The sequence below is a fragment of the Rhineura floridana genome, chromosome 4 (assembly GCF_030035675.1).
Source record: "Rhineura floridana isolate rRhiFlo1 chromosome 4, rRhiFlo1.hap2, whole genome shotgun sequence".
Taxonomy (NCBI): domain Eukaryota; kingdom Metazoa; phylum Chordata; class Lepidosauria; order Squamata; family Rhineuridae; genus Rhineura; species Rhineura floridana.
This window is the reverse complement of record NC_084483.1, coordinates 104,578,190-104,600,904: the sequence shown is the minus strand read 5'-3', so window position 1 is coordinate 104,600,904 and position 22,715 is coordinate 104,578,190. Positions and strand designations below refer to the sequence as shown.

The 22,715-nt window shown below is 42.2% G+C and overlaps 1 protein-coding gene across 1 annotated transcript in view; it reads left to right on the top strand.

Moving 5' to 3' along the window:
- SLC2A12 (solute carrier family 2 member 12) overlaps positions 1–22,064 on the top strand; it is a 44,975-nt gene extending 22,911 nt beyond the window's left edge. The window contains exons 3-6 of the mRNA XM_061623872.1: positions 8,287–9,615; positions 16,254–16,376; positions 19,244–19,376; positions 20,455–22,064. Coding sequence (XP_061479856.1) covers positions 8,287–9,615; positions 16,254–16,376; positions 19,244–19,376; positions 20,455–20,554 — 1,685 coding nt within the window. The 3' untranslated portion in view covers positions 20,555–22,064. The remainder of the gene's footprint in view (positions 1–8,286; positions 9,616–16,253; positions 16,377–19,243; positions 19,377–20,454) is intronic.
- Positions 22,065–22,715: the final 651 nt, after the last annotated feature.

Below are 22,715 nucleotides of genomic sequence, written 5' to 3'. Positions count from 1 at the left end.
TAAAAAGGGTACAAAACATTGTTATTATAAAAAGGTTTAAAAGCATATTAAAAAGCAATTCCAACAAAGAAAGACTGGGATAAGGTCTCAGCTTAAAAGGCTTGTTGAAAGGGGAAGGTCTTCAATAGGCGCCAAAAAGATAACAGGCATCTGTCTAGTATTTAAGAGTAGAGAGTTCCACGGGGTAGGCGCCACCACACTAAAGGTCCATTTCCTGTGTTGTGCAGAACGGACCTCCTGATAAGATGGTATCTGCAGGAGGCCCTCACCTGCAGAGCGCAGTGATCAACTGGGTATATAAGGGATAAGACGGTCTTTCAGGTATCCTGGTCCCGAGCTGTATAGGGCTTTGTACACCAAAACTAGAACCTTGAACTTGGCCCAGTAGCAAATGGGCAGCCAGTGCAATTCTTTCAGCAGCGGTGTGACATGTTGGCGATACCCTGCCCCAGTGAGTAGTCTCACCGTTGCACTTTGCACCAGCTGCAGCTTCTGGACCAACCTCAAGGGCAGCCCCACATAGAGTGCATTACAGTAATCCAGCCTGGAGGTTACAAGTGCATGGACAACAGTGATCATGAGGAGTGGCTTATGAGGAGCATAAATGGATTCAAACTCTGTCTGAAGGGATGGTGGGGACTTGCATTATTGGGGTCATTGCTGACCGTACCACTTGGACTTAAGGCAGAGGAGGCCCTCTTGTGTTGCTGCATGTGCTGTGGGGTGATGCAAGGGTGTGCCTTGTGTCCCCATCGACCTGAATTCATTGATTCCCTCCCATGTGTGGACAGCATGTGGCTGTTGCTGACAGCACAGTATCTGACTGGTGGGTGCTGGTGACGTTTCTAAGGGTGTTTTCTGGACTGGTTTTGTATTTTCTCTGGTGTGCATTATTATCTCTCCTCCTGGGCTGAGTCTTACAGGATATAATAGCTATTCTGCTGGTATAGAAGTAGTGGTATTTTCATCCTTCCTCCACTTAAATATTTGGTGTATAGCATTGCTCTGTACAAGTGATCTTATTGTTTGGGTATGGGCAAACCAGAAGGATATTTTGTGCATACAGTCCTAACACACAATATCCAATAACACTGCAGATTTATGAAATAAATATTTTTAAACCTCAGTGTAACGGTTGCCTGTTACAATAGCTGGGATATGAAAACTATCCATAACATTTCTCCCTCCCTTTGAGATGCAAACCCTAAGTATGCCTCTTTGATAAAAAGTGGATAAACCCAAAAGTGTGATACAAAGAATGTGTGTGTGTGTATTAGGGGCTCCGCCCCGCTCGCTTCACTCACCAACCCCGCCTACTGTTGCCAGCACACACCCCATGGGTAGCCAGCATTCTCCTTTCCTTCCATGGGTCGCTAGTGCTCCCCCTCCCTCCCCCTGCGCATGGGTCACCATGGTTCTCTCCCCATGGGTCGCCAGTGCTCCCCCTCCTCCCATGGATCCCCAGCGCCCCCATCTCCCTCTGTGCATGCAGGTCATTAGCACACCGCCTCCCTCCCCCCCATGGATCATCAGCACTTCCCCCTCTCTCCCCTCCCATGGGTCACCAGCCAGGCCTCCTTCCCTCCCCCCACAGGTCCTTCTCCCTCCCCCCGTGGGTCTCCTCCCCAGGTCCCTCCCATGACCGACTGACCGACCAACCAAGGTCCAGGCCCAACCCTGGGCACCTCAGTCACCTCTGCCACTGTCCCACTCGCTCCCTTACCTGTTTGCCATGGGCCCCCAGGTGCTTCGGGTGCCACCGGATGCCTTGCACACAGGCGCCAGGTGCCTTAGACGCCTTGTGCTGCCACCAACCACTGCTGGGCAACTCGCCCACCATTGCCAGCACTGTGCGCCTCAAGCAAGTGGCATTGTTACCGCTGCCCCTTGTGTGAACACTTCTACACAGGTTTGTGCCTGTGCGAAAGCATGTAGTGTGATGCTTACGAAAGTATTATATAGGAAGATATCGAACAATATATGTGTATATAGGCAATCTCATTAAGGCTAGCAACTTGATTTAATGTATGGTGCAGTCACATGAGTCCTGTTAGGAACAAGAATCTTAGGCACTAGTAAATTTAGGAATCCAAACCAGAGAGAGGGAGAAAATAAAGTATCATACAAGCTGAGACTGAAATGATCTTTCCTCATATTTATTTATTTATTTGTTTATTGCACTTGTATACCGCCCCATAGCTGAAGCTCTCTGGGCGGTTTACAGCAATCAAAAACATTAAAACAAGTATACAATTTAAAACACATATTTTAAAAACAATTTAAAACACAATTTTAAAATTTAAAACAATATAAAAACAATTTAAAACACATGCTAAAATACCTGGGAGAAGTCTTGACCTGGCGCTGAAAAGATAACAGTGTTGGCGCCAGGTGCACCTCGTCAAAAAGATCATTCCATAATTTGGGGGCCACCACTGAGAAGGCCCTCTCCCTTGTTGCCACCCTCCGAGCTTCCCTTGGAGTAGGCACCCGGAGGAGGGCCTTTGATCTTGAACGTAGTGTACGGGTGGGTTTGTATTGGGAGAGGCGTTCCATCAGGTATTGTGGTCCCAAGCCGTGTAAGGCTTTATAGGTCAAAACCAGCACCTTGAATTGAGCTCGGAAACATAACAGGCAGCCAATGCAAGCGGACCAGAATCAGTTTTATATGTTCGGACCGTCTGGTCCCTGTTACCAATCTGGCCGCTACATTTTGCACAAGCTGCAGTTTCCGAACTGTCTTCAAAGGCAGCCCCACGTAGAGTGCATTGCAGTAATCTAATTTGGAGGTTACCAGAGCGTGGACAACTGAAGCCAGGTTATCCTTGTCCAGATAGGGACGTAGTTGGGCCACCAACCGAAGTTGGTAGAAGGCACTCCGTGCCACTGAGGCTACCTGAGCTTCCAGTGACAGAGATGGTTCTAGGAGAACCCCCAGCTACGAATCTGCTCCTTCAGGGGGAGTGCAACCCCATCCAGAACAGGTTGGACATCCACCATCTGGTCAGAAGAATCACCCACTAGCAGCATCTCAGTCTTGTCTGGATTGAGCCTCAGTTTATTAGCCCTCATCCAGTCCATTGTCGCAGCCAGGCACTGGTTCAGCACATTCACAGCCTCACCTGAAGAAGATGAAAAGGAGAAATAGAGCTGCGTGTCATCAGCATACTGATGGCAACGCACTCCAAAGCTCCGGATGACCGCACCCAACGGTTTCATGTAGATGTTGAACAGCATGGGGGACAGAACTGACCCCTGCGGAACCCCATACTGGAGAGTCCAGGGTGCCGAGCAATGTTCCCCAAGCACCACCTTCTGGAGGCGACCTGCCAAGTAGGAGCGGAACCACCGCCATGCAGTCCATCCCACTCCCAGCTCAGCCAGTCTCCCCAGAAGGATACCATGGTCGATGGTATCGAAAGCTGCTGAGAGATCGAGGAGAATCAACATAGTAGAATATTAAGGAATAGTAGTAGAATATTAAGGAATAGACTCTGAAGTTACTCTCAACAAGTTCCAATAAAACCTATCAAACTTGCTATACCACTTGTGTCATGTTGTTAGAATTTTTGCATGGGGAAAACTTTTTCAGTCTGATATTAGAAGGGTCTGCCTAATAACCATGTTTAGTCCTCTGTTTTTATTCCAGGGGTGTGTAAGGAAAGCCTATTGTTGGAAACCCATAAATAGGTGAAAACCAGTATTATTGAGATAGGGTTAGTTGTGGAATGGAGCAGTGAAGACCTGTGACCTTTTGGTAATTTCTGTTTTTTTAGATAGATACATCAGGCTGCAGCAAGAAATAGCTGGAAGGCACCCAAACAAAATCCCATTAGTTCCCCAAAAGCATTACTGTTCCCGTGTAGCTTTTCTAAGTCTGGTTGGTTGCCCAGCCTGCTGCAGAGCTTGGTCTTTCTCTACTATGCTTACTAGATTCAAACTGCAAAACTTTTCTTTCTAACCCACAGACTGGCAGATTGATGTGTCTTACATTTCATGTGCTGGGAAAACTAACTGACCATCAGTGCCAATTAGCAGGCATTTTTAAGCTACATGAAATCCTACCAAAATGGCCCTCTCCTCATTTGGCACAATATGACCAGATTCCCATAACATTACTACGTTTGCACCATCTCCAAAAATCCATATTCCAAATCAGAATACCATGTCTGTCTCTATGTTGATCTTCTACATGTGAAGATTGTCATTGCTTTAATTTGGAACCAGCTATGACTGCATAAAGAGGACACATCTGGTGAGCCAAACATGGGCATTAGTTTGTGAACAAACAAAAAAGAAGCATTTCTTCATGTGACAAAACCTATGGAATTTATTGCCACAGGTTACTGTGATAGCAAGTTGTATAGAAAGTTTTCAGAGGATTATACAAATTTATAGAATGTAGGTTGATCAATGGCTACTAGAGCTAAGAATAGTATTTCTACATTTAGGAAATTCCTAAGTCCCTCACTGAAATCAATAGGACTTTAAAGTGGAATTTTAGACTGATGTACCATGATGTCGCTGACTTGACTGCGGACTTTCCCCCCAAGGTTGGGCAATTCTTATATCTAACATAAACCTATTTGTCCTCATGATCTTTATGGGATACTCTGGTTTTGTTTTCTTTGTTCTGTGTTTGTGAAATATATACATTTAAATGTGTTTAACTTTGGCTGGATTCTGCCCATAGAATACAGAGCTTTAAGGTAGCTTCCTCGGAACTGAAAATCTCTTTTGCCATATCGTGGTGCTTCACATAACCAACCAACAGTGAGAAGCTTGAGAGGGGGCATTTTTAAGATAATATCTTGACAATAAATGTTTAAATCAATACATTTTCTGGATGGATTGCACACCCTTTACAATGTCTTTGTCTGCTCATTTCACATTACAGAAGTTGAATGTTTGCCACAGTGTTACTACACAGGTTTTAACTTTTCAGAAGCCATGTATAAACAATCTCATCTCGTCAGCTTATATTCCAGCAAATATTTATCATGCTTGTTCACTGGGCTGCCCTGCCTGAATTCAAACCATATTGTTTAAAGAGAACAATAAATGAAAAATGTTTCTAATCTCTCTATCTTAGAAATGCACTCCTTCTCCCACCCCACACTCTGCCCCATTATCTTAGAAAGGGGGAGGAGTGATTTAAATACTGGTACAAGTTATCAAAGTAGCAGTAGGTAGGTACACATTTTGCTAATCAAGCGGAGAGGGAATATTTTGGCTCATATATTTGCAGAATCAGTGCTAACTTGATTTTGCAGAGATAGCCTGAAACACTAAAAAAACCCCTCACTTTTATTTATTTTAAAGAAAACAAAATTCACTGTTCGGCCTGTAACAGAAACAGTCACATGTTTTTTAAAAATCCTCTTAAAAAACCCTTTCAAAACCCTTATGGCATCCTAATTTTTTTTAACTGATATCCTTCTCACCATATTAATTCTTATTAGCATCATTGCAGTAAATGATGTCTTCAGAGCTTCAAGTCCCAAGTTGTGTGGAGGGGGCAGATTTTGTTCAGAGTATAGGTTTCACTGGGGTGATATGTACACAGTAAATGGCATTTCACCAGATAAAGGTTTACGATTTTCTTATTTGCACAGCAGGGTTCTTAGACGTCATAAAGTTTCTCACCACCATCTTCTAATCCAGGAGTGGCTAATATGTAGCCTTCCATGTGTTGCTGGACTACAGATCCCATCCTCACCGACAACTGGCCATGCTTGCTGGGATTGATGGGAGTTGGTGCCAACAGCATCTGAAGGGCCACAGGTTAACCACCCTTTTTCTAAATTTTAGCCAATCAAATGGTTTGCCTCCCCACCCCTGTGTCCAGTTGTACTTTCTATTTGAGAAGCTTTTTTGTAGGATATCCGATGACATGGCCTAGTTTGCATATTTCATCTTCAAGTTTTGTTTCTTTTCCTTTTTAAATTTAGATTCTGGGGCTGTTCTGCATTGGTTTTGTGCCACTGTTAGCTAACGTTGGTTTAGTGTCAATGTAGAAACCAGCTGTCCGCCTTTTCTACTTTTGATTCATCTTATTCAAGGCACTTGCAAAAAAGAGTCCTTTGTGAACTTACATTGCAGGGGTGGGGGACTTCCAGCTTGAGGGCTCACCAGGCTTCCCCATTGGGCCCACGAGACTGTTTCGGCCAAGTCAGACCCACCTGCCCTACACCTGATGGCATATATGATGTCAGAGGAGGGGCAGGTAAAGATGAGGCTTGGACAAGAGGGGTTTTGCAGGCTCGGTGGTGCTTGCAAAGTCTCTCGCGCAGCTCTTCCCAAGCACCTGGCAATCAGCAGATTGTCAGTGCTTTGGAAGCTCTGCCAGGGTGCTTTGCCTTTGGGAAGCCCCAATTGTGCAGTGCACAGCCCCTTGTGCAGTGCTTCCCAGGGACCCAACAATCAGCTGATTGTCATGCTTTCGAAGCGCTGCTTCTCAAGCACGAATCACAGGGCTTGCAAAGCCCCTTGTGGAGCACTTTCCAAGTCAGGCACTTGGGAAGCACTGCACAAGGGGCTTTGTAAGCTTTCTTTGGAAAGAACAAAATGCTCCATTTTATTATAGTGTATCTGACCCAGAGCTTGGAAAAGTTACTTTTTTGGACTACAACTCTCATCAGCCCACTCCAGTGGCTATGCTGGCTGGGGCTGATGGGAGTTGTAGTTTAAAAAATTAACTTTTCCAAGCTCTGATCTGACCTCAGTTAAATCTTCCTTTCTAATAAAAGGAAATTATTGCTATAGCAAAATTAGCTTATATACACTAGGATAGGAAGATTTTTTTTCCAACCATAAACTGAGAACTTTTCTTTCTTTTGTGTGAATGAACAGGATTTTATTGTCAAAGCAAGCTTCCAGAAACATGGCCTTTTTCTTTACAACCATGGAAAAATCATGCAGTTCTTCATTTGGCTGTCAGTTGTAGGATCGTCAGTGTCATGCAGGGAAACTGATTCGAGTGATGAAAGGAGAGGACAATCATACATAAGAATTATAAGTTGCTAGGTTAGAAAAGGGTGCGCTAGAAGCAGAATGTGCATAGTTACAGTGGTCTTAGGATAATAAACAATGCAGCTGTAGAAGGCAAAGTTTACTTTGGCGTCTGGAAATAAAATGGCATATGCGCTCTCTTTGTCTCCAGTTTTTACCACTCTGGTTTTTATTTTCTTTCATTGATATTGTAGCCATTAGAAATATTGTTAGGTATCTGAGCTAATTAATAGTCAAGAAGCCAGAGGCTACTGGTGAGGAGAAGTTCAGAGTCCGAGCAACACATGAACCTTAATCAAGCAGGAAATATACAAATAGAACCTGCAACAAAATGTTGCAGTGTGGAGTGCTGCTGTTCAAGATTCCAGGCACTCCATTCCATTCCTTCTCCAACTGTTTTCCTTTCCCCCACTCCACTTGTTGTTGGTCAGCATTCCATGATCAGTGCATGCTCAGGTCTCATGGGCATGTTTTGTTCCCCTCTCCTTAGGGTTTTTTTCTAAAGTTTTTTTTATACTTTTGTAAACAGGTTTCTCCAAGTCTCCCACTAACCTTCTTTTGTGGTATGTGCTTTTGTGGCAGTCACAGCCTAAACACTGCAAACAGAGGAAATGACCATGGCAACCAAAAGGATTAGGCAATTTTTTAGAAGGGTTGTCTATCAACAACTGTTAATCATGATAGCTAAACTAAACCTAGATTTTTGGAAAAAACAACTGGGCCCATTATGATTAGTTCTTGGTCATGATCTTTCAGAGCCATCTGACCAGCCACTTTTGGAAACTGAATGTTAATCTAAAATAGACCATGGTGTTTTAATTTTTAATTTATTATTTAAGCAGTTATATCCTGCCTTCTTGTATTTGGTCTCAAGCTGGCTTGCAATAAAAATTAAAATACATATCTACAAAGTACAACAATAAAGCCATAAAAGCAATAATAATAATTTAAAAACGAGCTGGCCAAGTGGATTAAAACTACAGTATGAGTACAAGTTTGAACAAGTCAAGGATTAAATGGTAAGGTGGACTCAGGACATGAGGAAAAAATACAAATGCAAGCATGCAAGTATTTACGGACAATCAGATATAAGCTCTTTTTTTAAAATATGAAGCTTAGGAAGTTATTAGTAAAATAGATATAATTCTAGGGCTGATTTTTGTCATCTTTGATAGAAATTTCCTCTTGGTCTGTGTGAATATCTTGGGCAAACATTGGGCTATAAATAATTTCTGAAGATACTAAACTGATCATTTTCACATCCTTTAATTCCAGGATTTGGAAAGCTTACTCTTCTGTCATCTGCCATTGCTGCTATCAGTGGCCTTATGATGGGTTACGAACTAGGAGTTATCTCTGGAGCTCTTCTTCAGCTAACCAGCATACTAGTGCTTTCATGCCGACAACAGGAAATAGTTGTAAGTGCTCTTCTCATTGGTGCCTTGCTGGCTTCATTAACTGGTGGGATTCTGATCGACAAATATGGGAGGCGAGTTACCATTATGTTAGCATCTTGTTTACTTGTACTGGGCAGTCTGATGCTGATACTGTTTGCCTCATATGGACTACTTATAGTAGGACGGATTGCAATAGGGGTTTCCATTTCACTCTCTTCCACTGCAACATGCGTGTATATTGCAGAGATTGCCCCACAGCACAGAAGAGGCTTGCTTGTGTCTTTGAATGAACTCATGATCGTAATGGGTATCCTTTTTGCCTATGTTTCAAATTATGCCTTTGCCAGTGTTTCCCATGGGTGGAAGTACATGTTTGGCCTCATCGTTCCATTGGGAATTTTACAAGCCATTGCTTTGTATTACCTTCTGCCGAGTCCTCGTTTCCTGGTTATGAAAGGCTTGGATGAAGCTGCTAGCAAAGTACTTGGAAAACTCAGGACAACTTCAGACACTACTGAAGAACTCGCTATGATCAAATCGTCCTTGAAAGATGAGCACCGGTACTGTTTCTTGGATCTGTTCCGTTCAAAAGACAACATGAGGGCTCGGATGCTGATAGGATTCATTTTAGTGTTTTTTGTACAAACAACAGGGCAACCTAACATCTTATATTATGCATCCACCATTTTGAAATCAGTTGGATTCCAGAGCAATGAGGCAGCTAGTCTGGCCTCTACCGGTGTTGGAGTGGTCAAAGTGGTCAGTACAATCCCAGCCACCCTTTTTGTGGACCAAATAGGAAGCAAGACATTTCTCTGTATTGGTTCATCCCTCATGTCTGTGTCATTATTCACCATGGGATTGGTGATACTTAATATACACGTGAATTTTACTACTGTCTGTCGAAACCAGTCCTTGGAAGATACCACCTTCAATGGAGTGGGAAAACTGACCTCCACAAATGAAACTCTTAAGGAGCAATTTGTTAGCATGGCTTTATCTAGCAAAAATTCACAATGGAAGGCTAACATTGCTAATGTGGAGGAGCAGAACAGGACAGCCTGGGTAGGGGGGCGAGCCCCTGCCACAAGCCAAGCAGAATCCCAGGTGGCAACAGGAGCTATGGAAGTTCCATCAGCTCTGAAATGGCTTTCTTTGGCTGGCCTGCTAGTTTACGTTGCTGCTTTCTCCATAGGACTTGGACCAAGTAAGTGTTTCAAATAATATTTTTAATTTCTTTTCTTATAAGTTATTTTGACTGCTAAGTAAATGTTGGTGTAAGATGCTCTCACGGATGTAAATGAACATCAAAGTTCTCAATTTACAGAGTCAAAGCCTTGCAACCAAATGCTTTGTTAACATGTCCCTAGCAATGTGGTGTGATCATTTTGATAGGCAGCAGGCCCATCAGCAAGATACTGGGTTCAAAGTATGATCTTGTACAAACAAGTGCATTTTCTTCCTGCATTTCTTCCAACCTGTCTGGCATTGCATTGAACCAAGAATGGAAGAAAGTTCCGGTGAGGACCCACACTTAGTGAGAAAATGATTCTTTTTCTACATGCAGAGGGGTAACTGTGGGGTTAGTCTGTAGCTGAAGAAATTACAGAAAGTCCTATGGTACAGGACTAACAAATTTGTTGTGGCATCAGCTTTTGTGGACCAAAACCTACATCTCAAAAAACCCACGTGAAGTGCCATCCTCAGATGCAACTCAAAATACTTGGCAGTGCTTCAAGAGTTGTGTATCAGTCCTTGCATGAGAACTGCCAGTGTTTCTTGGCTCAGGGCCTTTAGTAAATCATGTGTCAAATAGTAGTTCAGTAGCATGAAGTCAGTAGATTCCCTTGTATTTATATCAGTGCTACTGGGAAAAAGGTGCAGCACATATTTGATGCCTGCAGCTTGGAAAATGGGTTTCTGTTTTCAGAATGAACAATGCATGTAAGGCATTGCAAGTACCTGTCTGAATCTTAACAACAAAGCAGTTGGGAGAAGAGGCTTGCCTTACTCTGGATAATTTTACTTTGTGAAAAGGAACTATTTATTTATTTAGAAAATGCATAACTTGCTCAAAAATATTCTCCAAGCGATGTACAAGTCCAATTACATATAAAACACGACTGAAATATACAAATCGATAAAAAACAGATATGCATAAAAACCACAATTAAAAGAAAGATAAGATCAGTAAAACATTTGAAAACAAATGTAACTAAATCATGTTTCTGGTCTGTATGGTCTTGCTGAAACAGAGAAGTTTTCAGCAGACATCTAAAACTGTGTAGAGAAGGCTGCTGCCTAATGTCAGTAGGCAGAGTTTTCCAGAGCACAGGAAACGTCTCTTTTTAAAATGTGCATTATGTTGGCAGCATTGCGTGTTTCAGATGCTGAGATGTATGATTCATCATTAACACACACACACTATTTTTTTCATTACCAAGCTACTTGATTCAATTTAGCTTTCTTTTTGAAGATAAGATTGCCACACTGAAACCAAGAATGATGCCCTGAGACAGTATACAAGGCTGGCATTTTTCCACCAGGCCCTCTCTGCCTGCCCAAGCAGACCATTAGCTTTGCACCACAGCAGGTGCGATTGTGATGGATGTAGGGTGTAGTGGAGCAGCAGCCCTAGCTGATAGTCCTTCACGATCTGTACACTATTTAAATGTACAGGCAGAGCATCCAAGTGAAGAGCTGGCATCTCTCTTTGTAACTTCCCAATTTATTATTTATTTATTATACTTGTATACCGCCCCATAGCTGAAGCGCTCTGGGCGGTTTACAGTAACTAAAAACAAATACAATTTAAAATACATCTTTTAAAAAACAATTTAAAACACAATTTAAAAATTTAAAACAATATAAAACACATGCTAAAAAGCTAAAAAGTCAAGCCTCACACACAGGACAGGCTTGGGGGGTGGAAGATGCCAATTTAATGAGGATGTTAGAAAATAATTGATAGAATGTACAATGTTTTCCTAGATCTATCTGTGTTTCTCCCTACTCATTCCCCCCTCTGAAAAAGAAGGCCTTGAGAAGGAAAATGCTGTTGCTGCTGCTAGCATAACTTACCTTGCGTGTCCAGACACCACAGCTGTAGGTCACGACTTTACCACTACAAAAGCGCAAGGCTCAAGATGCTTTGCACAGCTCAAAGAGGGCCGGTTTCAAGTGTCACAGCACCGCACAGAGGCTGCTGGAAGTGCCATTCTGTGTAACAGCCCCTCTGCGCTACACTGGCAGCATTCAAGAGCAGCTCTCTGAGTGTTTAAAGGACACTGCTCTATGTTCCGCTTCCACCCCAGAGGGCGATATGCCTCCAAGTAAGTCACTGGGAGTCACAAGTGGAGAGAGGACAGTTGCACACAGGTCCTGCTGGCTGGCTTCCAGAGGCAGCCAATTGGCTACTATGAGAAGAACCAGGGGGGCATTTGGTCTGACCAGCATCACACTGGCTTCATGCCCCAGCTCAGAGGTCTTCCCCATCCAATCCCATGTCTCTGGCCCCACGCACGCCACAAGGCATCCTGGCCAATGCACTCCCAATCTGCTCTGCATTAGGGAGCAGGCTACCAATGGCACTTAGAAACTTGGATTAGGGTTGCCAGCTTGAAAATAGTAACTTGTCTCTTGAGAGGTTGAAGGCAACGAGAAAGGTGGCAATTGCAGGTTCATAGGAGTGCTTTCTGCCAAAGCTTCAGGGGTCTCTTTGCCTTCCTTTCTCTCCTGCCTGATGCACCAGTCATGCCTTTAATTGTGGATAACTAGAGTAGTTGGAATAGGAGCAGCTCCTGCAGCACACATTGCCCCCAGTGGTCTTAAAAGGTGGAGTCTTCAGGTTGGACTCTGGGAACACTGGCCTAGCCTAAGTATCTAAATGCCATGGATATGCTACCAAATAGGTTAGAAGCTGATACTGATGTCTTCTCTAACTTCTGCTGTTTCCCAAGGAGCACATAAACAATAAGAACAGCAGGTGCTTTTGTGCTGTCCCTGGCTTCAGATGGTGATCTGTTCCATTACTAATGGCACTTGATGGATTCCAAAGTCCATATTAGGGCAATATCTTTTATTAGGCCAGCCAAAAGATCACAAGATTTTGAGATCTCTCGAACCTCAAAAGGGTAATCAGGGTAGATGGTGAACAGAACTGTGTCTGCGGCGGTAGGAACAGCAGGAAAAAACCCCATTTTTTTTGGCTGATGTTAAAGCCCTAGACCAGGGGTGGCCAAACTTGCTTAACGTAAGAGCCACATACGATAAACTTCAGATGTTTGAGAGCCGCAAGACATGAACAAATATTACACACGTGTTTATTGTTACATGCACATTTTGTTACAAAAATTTTATATAAATATTAAGAAATATATGTACGTAATAATATTTATTCATGTGTATGTAGTTTTTAAACTGTTAATTTGTATTAGTTTCAGTAATCACAAAGTACATGTCTATAGCAAATGTTTTCAAAATCCTGAATGATTATTGTTTTAACTATATTGAGCATATTTAATACAGTAATGAATCTAAGAAAAATATGCAAATAAAAGGGGTAAAAACATATTTTAATGATATGTCTTAGTAAATATCTGGTCAAAACATGGAGGAAAATATGTAAACCAATAAAATTAGAGATATCTTAATCAGATACCACCTTACAAAATTATAGTCTTATAATATTTTTATGACACGAACAGACATTGCTGCAATTATCAGGCTATTTACTGCTAATTTATATTTGTATTCTTCCAGTTTGTGGTCTTTTATTTCAATATCAGGGAATGTATTTACTCTCCTTTTGAGATTGGGAAAGTAACTGAAGTTTCTTGACAATATGTCTCTTTGAAAAACTCTTATTTTATTCTGAAAGCTGAAAATTGTCTGAGTAAGATCAGAAACAATCTTATCCTTCCCCTGGAGTGCCAAGTTGAGAGTTTGTTGAGAGCCACACATATATGTCAAAGAGCCGCATGTGGCTCGCGAGCCGCGGTTTGGCCACCCCTGCCCTAGACTATGACTATCTGGCCATCGTCTTAAGATGGAATGGGGGAAGAGGCAGTAGATATTCAAATGAGGCCGTTAGGTGCAGTGCAGGTATCAGGTTGCACCAAGGCCTGCTGGAACAAGAAACACAACAATGGTTGAGTCTGCATCCCTGGAAACACAATAATTGACCATAACCCAGGTCTGTTTCCATCCTTGAGAAAACACAGATTCCTTGAAGGGTGAAAAACATGCCAGTTACATACCTTGGTCAGCTAGGACTTTTGTGAGGCTGCCACTATACCGTAAAAGCTTCACAATTCCATGTGTATCTACTCAGAAATAAGTTCTGTTGATTTAAATGGAACTCATTTCTTGGTAAGTATATATAGGCAGAAGCAGCTCACCAGGTGGGGTGGAGCTGCTACGCTAGCTTCCCAGCAAGTGGGTGAGGCGAGGTGGTTGTTGGCTTGCTGTCTCAAGCATCTGCATTACACCTGAAGCATAAGAAATAAACATATATTTAAAAGGACACCTATTCCATGTTTCACTTATCAGAGCCTTGCAGGAACAAGCTGTTTTTTTCTTGAATGTTCATATATTTCTTTTTCATCCTAGGGTGGTTGCTTCAGGTGAGTAAGCCAAGCAAATATGGCCCTGTGAAGATCAACTCTCACAAGGATCAAATTTCTCTAGGGCTTCTATCTCCACTGATAAAACCCATGGAATCATTCTGACAGCCCAATCCTATACATGTGTAAATAAAAGTTAAGTTTCACAGGATAGACATAAGCTGTGTTGATCTGTAATCTTGGCAGCTCCCATACCTTCTCCATTTACTCATCAGTTGGATCTTCTGAACCCCTTCCCTATGGGGCAAGTTTTTAGGGCTTGTTTCCAGTCATTAGTCCATCTGTTGCTCTTGCCTTTGGAACTGTGTAACATGTATTTGACTCTCCCCCACACCCACCCCAGACATTCTGCCCCCATGGCTTAGGAGATAGTCCCTTTTCTTTATCGTCCCTCAACTTGCACCACTTCTTAATAATTCATTTCTTTCAGAGGCTTTCATATCCCATGCGTCATTCATTACTAAATTGTAAGTTTGTCTAATCTTCTTTTCTGTCAACAGTGGGCACCTCTGTAACCCAAAGAACCTGTTTCAAATACTTTGAATTCTGCTTTTTAAAAACCTGCTAGACAGAGAGGAAGAAAAGTCAGGAAACCAAGTTAATTCTTTACTACGTTATTTAGATTGCAGCCGCAGAGCTCTTGCAGTGGCAAGGGTTAAGGTCAAAGAGAAAAGTTCTTTAATTGAATGTCTCAGGTATATGTTCAGGAAAAAACAAGATGCATTGTCTCTTATCAGCAAACCTACATAACTCAGTTAATGGAGACAGTAGGTCAAGAGGCTTTCACTCTGGCTCAATGCCTGTTTCAGTGGCAGTGCTGCAAGGTCATAGGAAGGCACACTCTGTTTGGAAATATAGCTTGGATGCTTGAAAGAAGAAAGCAGAGAGTTTATATAAGAGCTGTAACAGAGCAAGTTTTGTTCAGCAGACCAGAGACTATAAGCTGTTTTATTTTCATATTATCAGTCACAGTGAGAGTCTTCTAGTAACTGTGTAGTTTAATTATTAAACCCAAGGTCCTCAATAATTATTAGTGGACCTTAATCAAATACTGGAATATTATACATAAAAAGCAGCAGGTGGGCAGGTGTTAGGCTTATTCTGAAATGTAGCTTCTTAACTGAATGGAGGTGGAAAGCTGACTATTGTGCCAAATAGAGTGGTTCAGATTATTTTGTTGAGCAGAATGCTGCAGACTTGAGATTTCCAGCTGTCAGGATACAAAGCTGGCATCTGGGTACTGGTATTAGGTTCTTGCTGCTTTTTGGCAGAAGGAAGAAAGTTTTATAACAATGCAAGATGATGTTGAAACAGAAGAATCTGCCACTTTGAGAGTAGGTTGTCAGAGGCCAGTTCCTGGAAACTGCAGGAGGGAAGAGTGCTGTTGTGTTGTGCTCCTGCTTATGTGCTTCCCATGGGCATCTGGATGGCTACTGTGAGAACAGGATGCTGGACTAGATGGGTCTTTTGGCCTGATCTAGCAGGCTCTTCTTAGGTTTTTACGTTCTTATCTGAAGGACTGCCAGAACTCATACATGCCTGACTGGATTTTAAGATCAGCCTCAGAGGCACTGTGCATAAGTCCTTTTTAACTGAAGATACTAGGAATGGAAGCTATGGTTACTTCCAGATGACTTGCTTATTGAGCATTTATTCCGATTTATTTGTACAAAGTTTGTGGGCAGGTTATACATCGTTGGCTGTTTACTGAGCACTCATTCTGATTTATTTGTGAGGAGGCTATATGACGTCAGGCCAAGCAATTATTATCCCACACTTTCCAGGACAATTTCCCTGTCACTTTTCTTACTGCAAAAAGCCCAGTTTGGAAGCAGGTTTTTTAAACTTTAATTGAGCAACCTGAACTTGCCGCTTTAATCCCACCCACAAAATAGCAGCAGCCTGGAAGTGCCCTGTGACCCTATGAATGTAAATAGTGTGTTCTTCTGCTGACTTTAGCATCCAAGTTCATGTGCTACGGAGAGGCAGGCAGGAGCATAGGCCTGATTCTGTATCATGGGCTTTGCAGCTCCTATTCAGGCCCACCACAAGCTCCCACTGGGTCTGTCATCCATGCTGAAATCTCTCCCTCCTCCCCCCCCCATTTAGTGGAACAAGGGTGCATAGGATCAGAACAGAATTTTATGAAGGTAGACAACTTTTTAAATAACACTGAGCACTGTTAAGTTTATATTTTTACTATTATTATTTTTAATTTCAGTGTCTTGGCTAGTATTGAGTGAAATATTTCCTGGCGGGATCAGAGGAAGAGCAATTGCTCTAACCTCCAGCATGAACTGGGGTGTTAATCTCCTAATCTCATCAACCTTTTTGACTGTAACAGGTAAGGCGCAGGCATGGATGAGTATAATGGCCTGTGGATCATGATCCTCTCAAAAGGCAGAAATAAAACCAGTTATTGCAAGAATTTTAAGAATCTGGGCAGTAGTCAAGTAGACAGATGGATACAAATATTTCATTCCCTTGTTAGCTGCAGCAACATCAGAACCAGTCAGTATAAGGGTGAAACTAGCATCTAGAATGGAAAGTCCTCACTGTCCTTCCGTGCCCAAGATATATTTAGTGGGAGCATGCTGTCAGGACAAGAAGAGTCTACTTAGTCTGAATCAAGCCACTGTCTGCCTTGGCCATGTGCTGTGTAGCCTGGCACAGGTACACATTCACATATACTTCCTTGCTGCAGTTCACTACTTCACCAGGTGGCACTGCTATTCACAGGTAACTTAGAGATTCCCTAGCAACCACAATGAGCTTCCTGCAGCATGAAAGTAGCAGCGGCTCAGCATTAAGGAGCAGCGTACCTTAGACTCTCTTAAACACCACTCTGTCAGACAAATGTTTCATTTGTCCAATCCACAGCCCTTTCAGCTATACTTTCAAACCAACCTCTTCAGAGACTGAAGGCCACTTCCCCATGGTTTTACCTTCAGTGTGAACACGTGACAGACCCACAGTCATCACTGGCTAAAACTGTAATCATGCCAAAATGTGGCTGATTTTGTTTTTGTTGTGTTTGCCTAGTAAACGTGGCAAAATAAACTAATATTTCTGCTTCATGTGAAGCATACCTACTGAAAAGGTAACATGTGAAAGCAATTCCCAGAGAGAGTCCTTGTCCCAGCCCAGTTGAGCCACTGCTACTTTCATGCTGGAGCCCTTGTGCATGCCAAGGAATCTGATTTTCAAGAAAGTGGAAATACTAGAGTATATTTCCCTCATCTGCACTGCTGCCTACTACAACATCTTTCTATAGGAATGTTGTCCCTGGAATTGCTGGGGGGGGGGGGGGGAGATCCTGACAGAAAAAAAATGTATTGTGAGGAAGAGCTTAAAATGGCTTCAGAATCCTGGTATGTGTGTGCTCTGTGTGTGTGTGTGTGTGTGTCAGAGCTAGGGATGGGCAAATCGGTCTATGTTGGTTTCTCCCACTTTCTCATTTTTCCAATCTTAAGTTCCGTTCTCTACATTTCCAAATTAGTAATTTTTTTTTCCAAAAAAAAAGTCACGCAAATTTATCAGCATCTTAATGCAAATTTCTCCATCATCATAATGTCCTAGGGTGGGTCACAACAATTTAAAGTACAACATTAAAAACATTTTAAAACAAACCACAATTATAATAGGGTGGGTCTTAAAATATCTCTCTCTCAAGTGTCAAAAACCAGGGATTATGCCATTTTGCCTAATATACACATTCTTGCAAAGCATATTTTGCTTAGCATAATGCATTTTTGTATGTTATTTTCACTTATATCCATTTTTATGCATGCACTGTGCGTTTTATGCACACTTCTTGGCTGGAGAACTGATTCGCAAAATGTGTGAATTTTGTAGGATAGCTGTGTTTCAGTTTGCACATTTTGGAAAGTGTGAATTAGGGAGATTCGCTTTTAATGTAAACTGAATCCAACCTCTCCCCTACCCCTAGTTGGGACACTAACAGAACAATCCAGACAATGGGAGGGGGGTTGGCAGAGGAGGAGCCGGTGGAAAGCTCTGAGGCATCCACTGTCCATTCAGGAACCGCCAGGCCAGCTGAATGCCAGCTAATTTGGGAGCCATGTGCGGGGTGGGTGGGCAGAAAAGCAAAAGCTAGCTCCTGCGAATACCCCTACCGGGGAGTAAGCTCTCCATTGACCACCATGGAAATTATTTTACTCCGCCGGCCAATAAGATCGGGACCCACGGGAGTGCTCCGAACACCAAGAGGGTGATGTGTAAGTCCCCCTGCCTCTGCTCCTCCTCCACCATGCCCCCAGAATAACCCATTTTCGGGCCTTCTGCCAGCTTATGCTGGTTCTCCGTCCGCTGGGCTTGCCATCCCTGGCAGACCCCTGGCTGAGCCGGCAGGGTCCTGGGCTGCCACAGCTGAGCAGGGATGAGGGGCTTCTGCTAGCGGAGTCCGGTGGCGCTTGAACCCTGCCAGCTCAGCTGTGAGTACTCCACGTCCTACTCCCCCCAGTCCAGCACAAATACTAATTGGATTGCATCCTAACTGAATTTTCTGATAAAAGGTTTGAATTTTTTTTCCCCCATGAACTGTTGGATAAAAATGGCACCCTCAATTTCACCATTCATGAATTCTGGGTGCCAATGTGGATCTTGTTTTCTTATTACTAAAAGAAGGAATAGACTTGGCTTCTTCCGTCCTCCGCTCTTAGCCCCTGGTTCCTTCAGCTACCGCTGTAACTAACAATACAGTTTCAATGCTCAGTGAGCCACAATTTCTCAGCAGCCAGTTTTCTGAGAAAAACTGTGGGGCAATTTCAAACTCCCCCACCCCATTTTGCCACCCATAAATAACAAAGAATTTTTAGAGGTCATTTTTGCTCAGCCTTAGTATAAGAGAATGTGTGTGTGTGTGCACAACGGGGGCCAACTAAAAACAAAACCTGTTTAAAGAATGGTTTTGTTGTGCTTACATTCATGCATCTTTAATTCATTGAAATAGCAACATATATAATACAAGGGTGAGGAACCTGTGGCCCTCCAGATGTTGCTGAACTACAGTTCCCATCATCCCATACTAATGGCTGTATGTGCTAGGGCTGATATGAGCTTGTAGGTCAGCAATATCTGGAGGGCCACAGACTCCCCACCTCTATAGCAAGGGTGATGATGTCAGATTGCTTGTCTAAAATGGCCTGAGAACATCGGTGAGATATTGGACAATTTTTTTTGATTCCTTAGATCGTATTGGCTTACCATGGGTCTGTTTCATTTATGCACTGATGAGCCTAGCATCATTAGTGTTTGTCATTGCCTTTATACCCGAGACAAAAGGATGCTCCTTAGAGCAAATATCTATGAAACTGGCAAAACAGTAAGTACATAAGCTACACTGTTTTTAAATAATCCTAGTGTATTCAAATATGAAAAAAATGCATGGTACATTCCTCCTGTGACTATCTCTTGAGGCTACACCTGGGTAAGTGCAGATCTGAATGCTAGTCAGTTTTGTTTCATGAGGCCATTCTCTTTAGAGGCAAAAAAAATCTGCCATCTAGTGGGCAGATGGTGTAACACTTTGCAGCAACTGAAGGGAACCAATTGTTCATTGATACAATTCCTAGCTGTTTATTTTCTGCCTGTGCTCAATCTCTATGCAAGTGCTCCATTACAAGTGCAAGTAACAGAGACGAACCTTCTACACTGTGGCTTCAGTATCAAGAAATCCCCCACCTAAGCCAAATTCTGTGAGCTTAAAAAAAAAAAAGCAGGGAAGATATTGTTTAAACAGGCTTTTGAAGGACTTTTTGAATCAGTGCATTGTTTTAATAGCAGCATTCATACTTCAATTGATACTGATATCTGCTATTTCTTACTCCTAACCACTCATAAGGTCAACCAGGTAATATGCACATAGTAATTTTATGGGGCCTTAAAAATAAATATTTTAACCCCTTTGACACATGCTATCTTTCTCGTCAGTTTTTTTTAAAACTAAAATTACTCCAAATTAAAAATCTAATTTAGAACAAAGCATATAAATTGATATTATATATGAAGAAATACAGATTTGTACAATAATTTGTATAACTTATTCTGCTTATACAGATGAAAACAAAGCTTTTCAAATTCTGTTCTAAAACCCTAGTGAAACATATTGTGAAGTGTACCTAAGTGAACACTTTGCATTTAATCTTTTGACAAGCAGTTATCTGTCACGTGATGGTAGTCAGACTGTATCTGATGACATCTTCTGTCATCATTCCATTTAAACTTTATATATGCATTTAAAATTCCAAGCCAGTGGCCTAGTGTAGCAAGGAACATCCATCCATCCCAACAACTACTAACCAGTTAAGTCCAAACTCACAACTGTCAACGTTGTCTATAAAGGTTAGAAATGCTTAGAATAATAATTTTAAAAAACACCACCTTTTCTTCTTTTCTTCCAGAAAACAGGCAGCGAATACTCTGTGTTGGAGAGGCCAGTGGCAAGATCAATTGATGCCTATAGAACTTCCTACCAAAGAAGTCCATGAACAATTCTACTAGACAGAGCCAGGTGCACAACCCCCATGCCAGAGCAGCTGTTGTTTTTTTAGAGGACAAAATGGTAAAACACTCAAGAATGCTGACACTCATGTTTAGTCTTTTGCTCTAACTTAGGTTTTCTGTATTTTTATTCAATGGACTCCATAAAAAAAATTCACTCTAAAGCACAAATCTCTCAAATATTATCTTCCTATGGCAGGGGAACTGGATATAAGCATATCCTCCATATTGTATCTCCATAAACCAAAGAAGTGTCTTTCATCAGTTGTTTAGGGCTTATGGATCTGACCAAAATGGATCTGGGCATGTCTGGATTATAGGTGGGGTAGTTTTTTAATTATTTTTAAATTCTGTAACCCACCCTGAAACCTTCTGGTAAAGGGTGGGTAAGAAACACTAATAATAATAGTAAAATACTATGCATCAGTTTGTAATGCTAAAAGTTTAGCATTACGATCAAACTAAAGCACATCTTATGATGCCCAGATCCAGTATGGTCAGACAGCAGCTAAACCATGATTTAGGACTATGTGAATGAGCCTGCTTGAGCACTCACTCACCTCCAGCATGGCAGTGAGGAGATGGGAAGCATCTGCTTCCTAGTTTAAATAAACCACAAACTAAGCAGTTTGGCCCTCTTGGGTCGCAACAGTAAGTTGATCAGTTTAAAGGAGGAAGAAGATGCTGCCAATCCCTCCCTTGTGACCACACTACAAGAGGGGAAGTGCATCAAGGCTTAGTCCCATGGCACTAAACTATGAAGTCCTCAACAAACCTTTCTGTTGTGTCTTGAAAGACTGCACCAGGGGTGGAGAAACTTTGGCCGTTCAGATGTTGCTGAACTACAACCCATCAGCCCTAGCAAGCATCTGGAGGGCCAGGATCCCCACACTTGGACAATGCAAACTTGAAACATTAGCAAACCTTGGGCATTAACTAAGGTGGCTAACCTGTGGCCCAACAACTCACATATCCCTGACCGTTGGCCACGGTGGCTAGTGCTTATAGGAGTCCAACATCTGGAAGGCCACAAATTAGTCACCCCTGGGCTACAGCTTCTCTAGCAAAACGCCAAGAACAATAAAGTATGTTCCTATTAAAGGCGTAAAGACAAGTTCACTTTTTTTAAAAGTGACTTAACTACTGTGTTTAAATGGCCTTTTTCAACCATTGACCTGTTTTTTTCCAACTCCTATTTTTAAAACTTCAGTATGGCTATAGCAGCCCCAATTTTAAAAACCTATGGCTATAGCAGCCCCAAACATCTGATCCCCTTCTACCTTAAATAGGAAGCAAACAAAGCAGATGAGTACTTGAAACATTCATGCCTGAAACACTACCGGTTTGGCAGATACACAGCATGGCTCAGTAACATATAATGCATGAAGCAGCCCATAATGGACTGCTGTTGCTCACCATCCTTGTCCCCCCACTGATCTGCTAGTCTGTAAAAGTGATGTCAATATCTGTAAACATAGATTTGATCCAGAAATATTTTCATCTGCCACATGTGGGTTCTTTAAAAAATAAATTTATTTTTAAACACAAGACAGACTTTCTCCTTTCATGACAAAGCTTGGTTTCCCCAACCTTTTATTTTCTAAACAGCTCTGTGCTGAAAAGGGTGGCAGAAGCTTATGTGGTTGGCCTGTATTGCCAAGGGTGTTCCGACTCCTTATCAACAGTGACAAAGCATCCCCAGCCTTCCTCCCAGTGTTGGAGCAGGTGAGAGGGTGATAGTCATCCTATTCTGCAGCTCCTGTGACTCAATTCCCAAGCAGACTGCTGACAGACAGATATTACATATATGGGCGGGTACACTTTTTTAATAGTAATTTTTGGTACTTGTTTTGAAGTCTGTTTAGCAAAGAACATATCCAGCTCTGAGGACAGTCAACACACATCACGTAAATATATCATTCACATATTTTCGCTTATTAGACTTCCCAAACTGTCTCATCACCACCTCCACCTCCTGCTTCACTTTTTTTTTTAGTGCAAATGATCCCAACTGTTCTCAGGCATACACTCATGAAGAGTAACATACTACATGAAACTAGCAACCAAATATATTGTCAGTGACATTTTTATTATGGTGGCCCTTTCCCACCTAACACCACTGTAATTATTGCTAGCTTTACCCATGATTGCCTGGTTCATG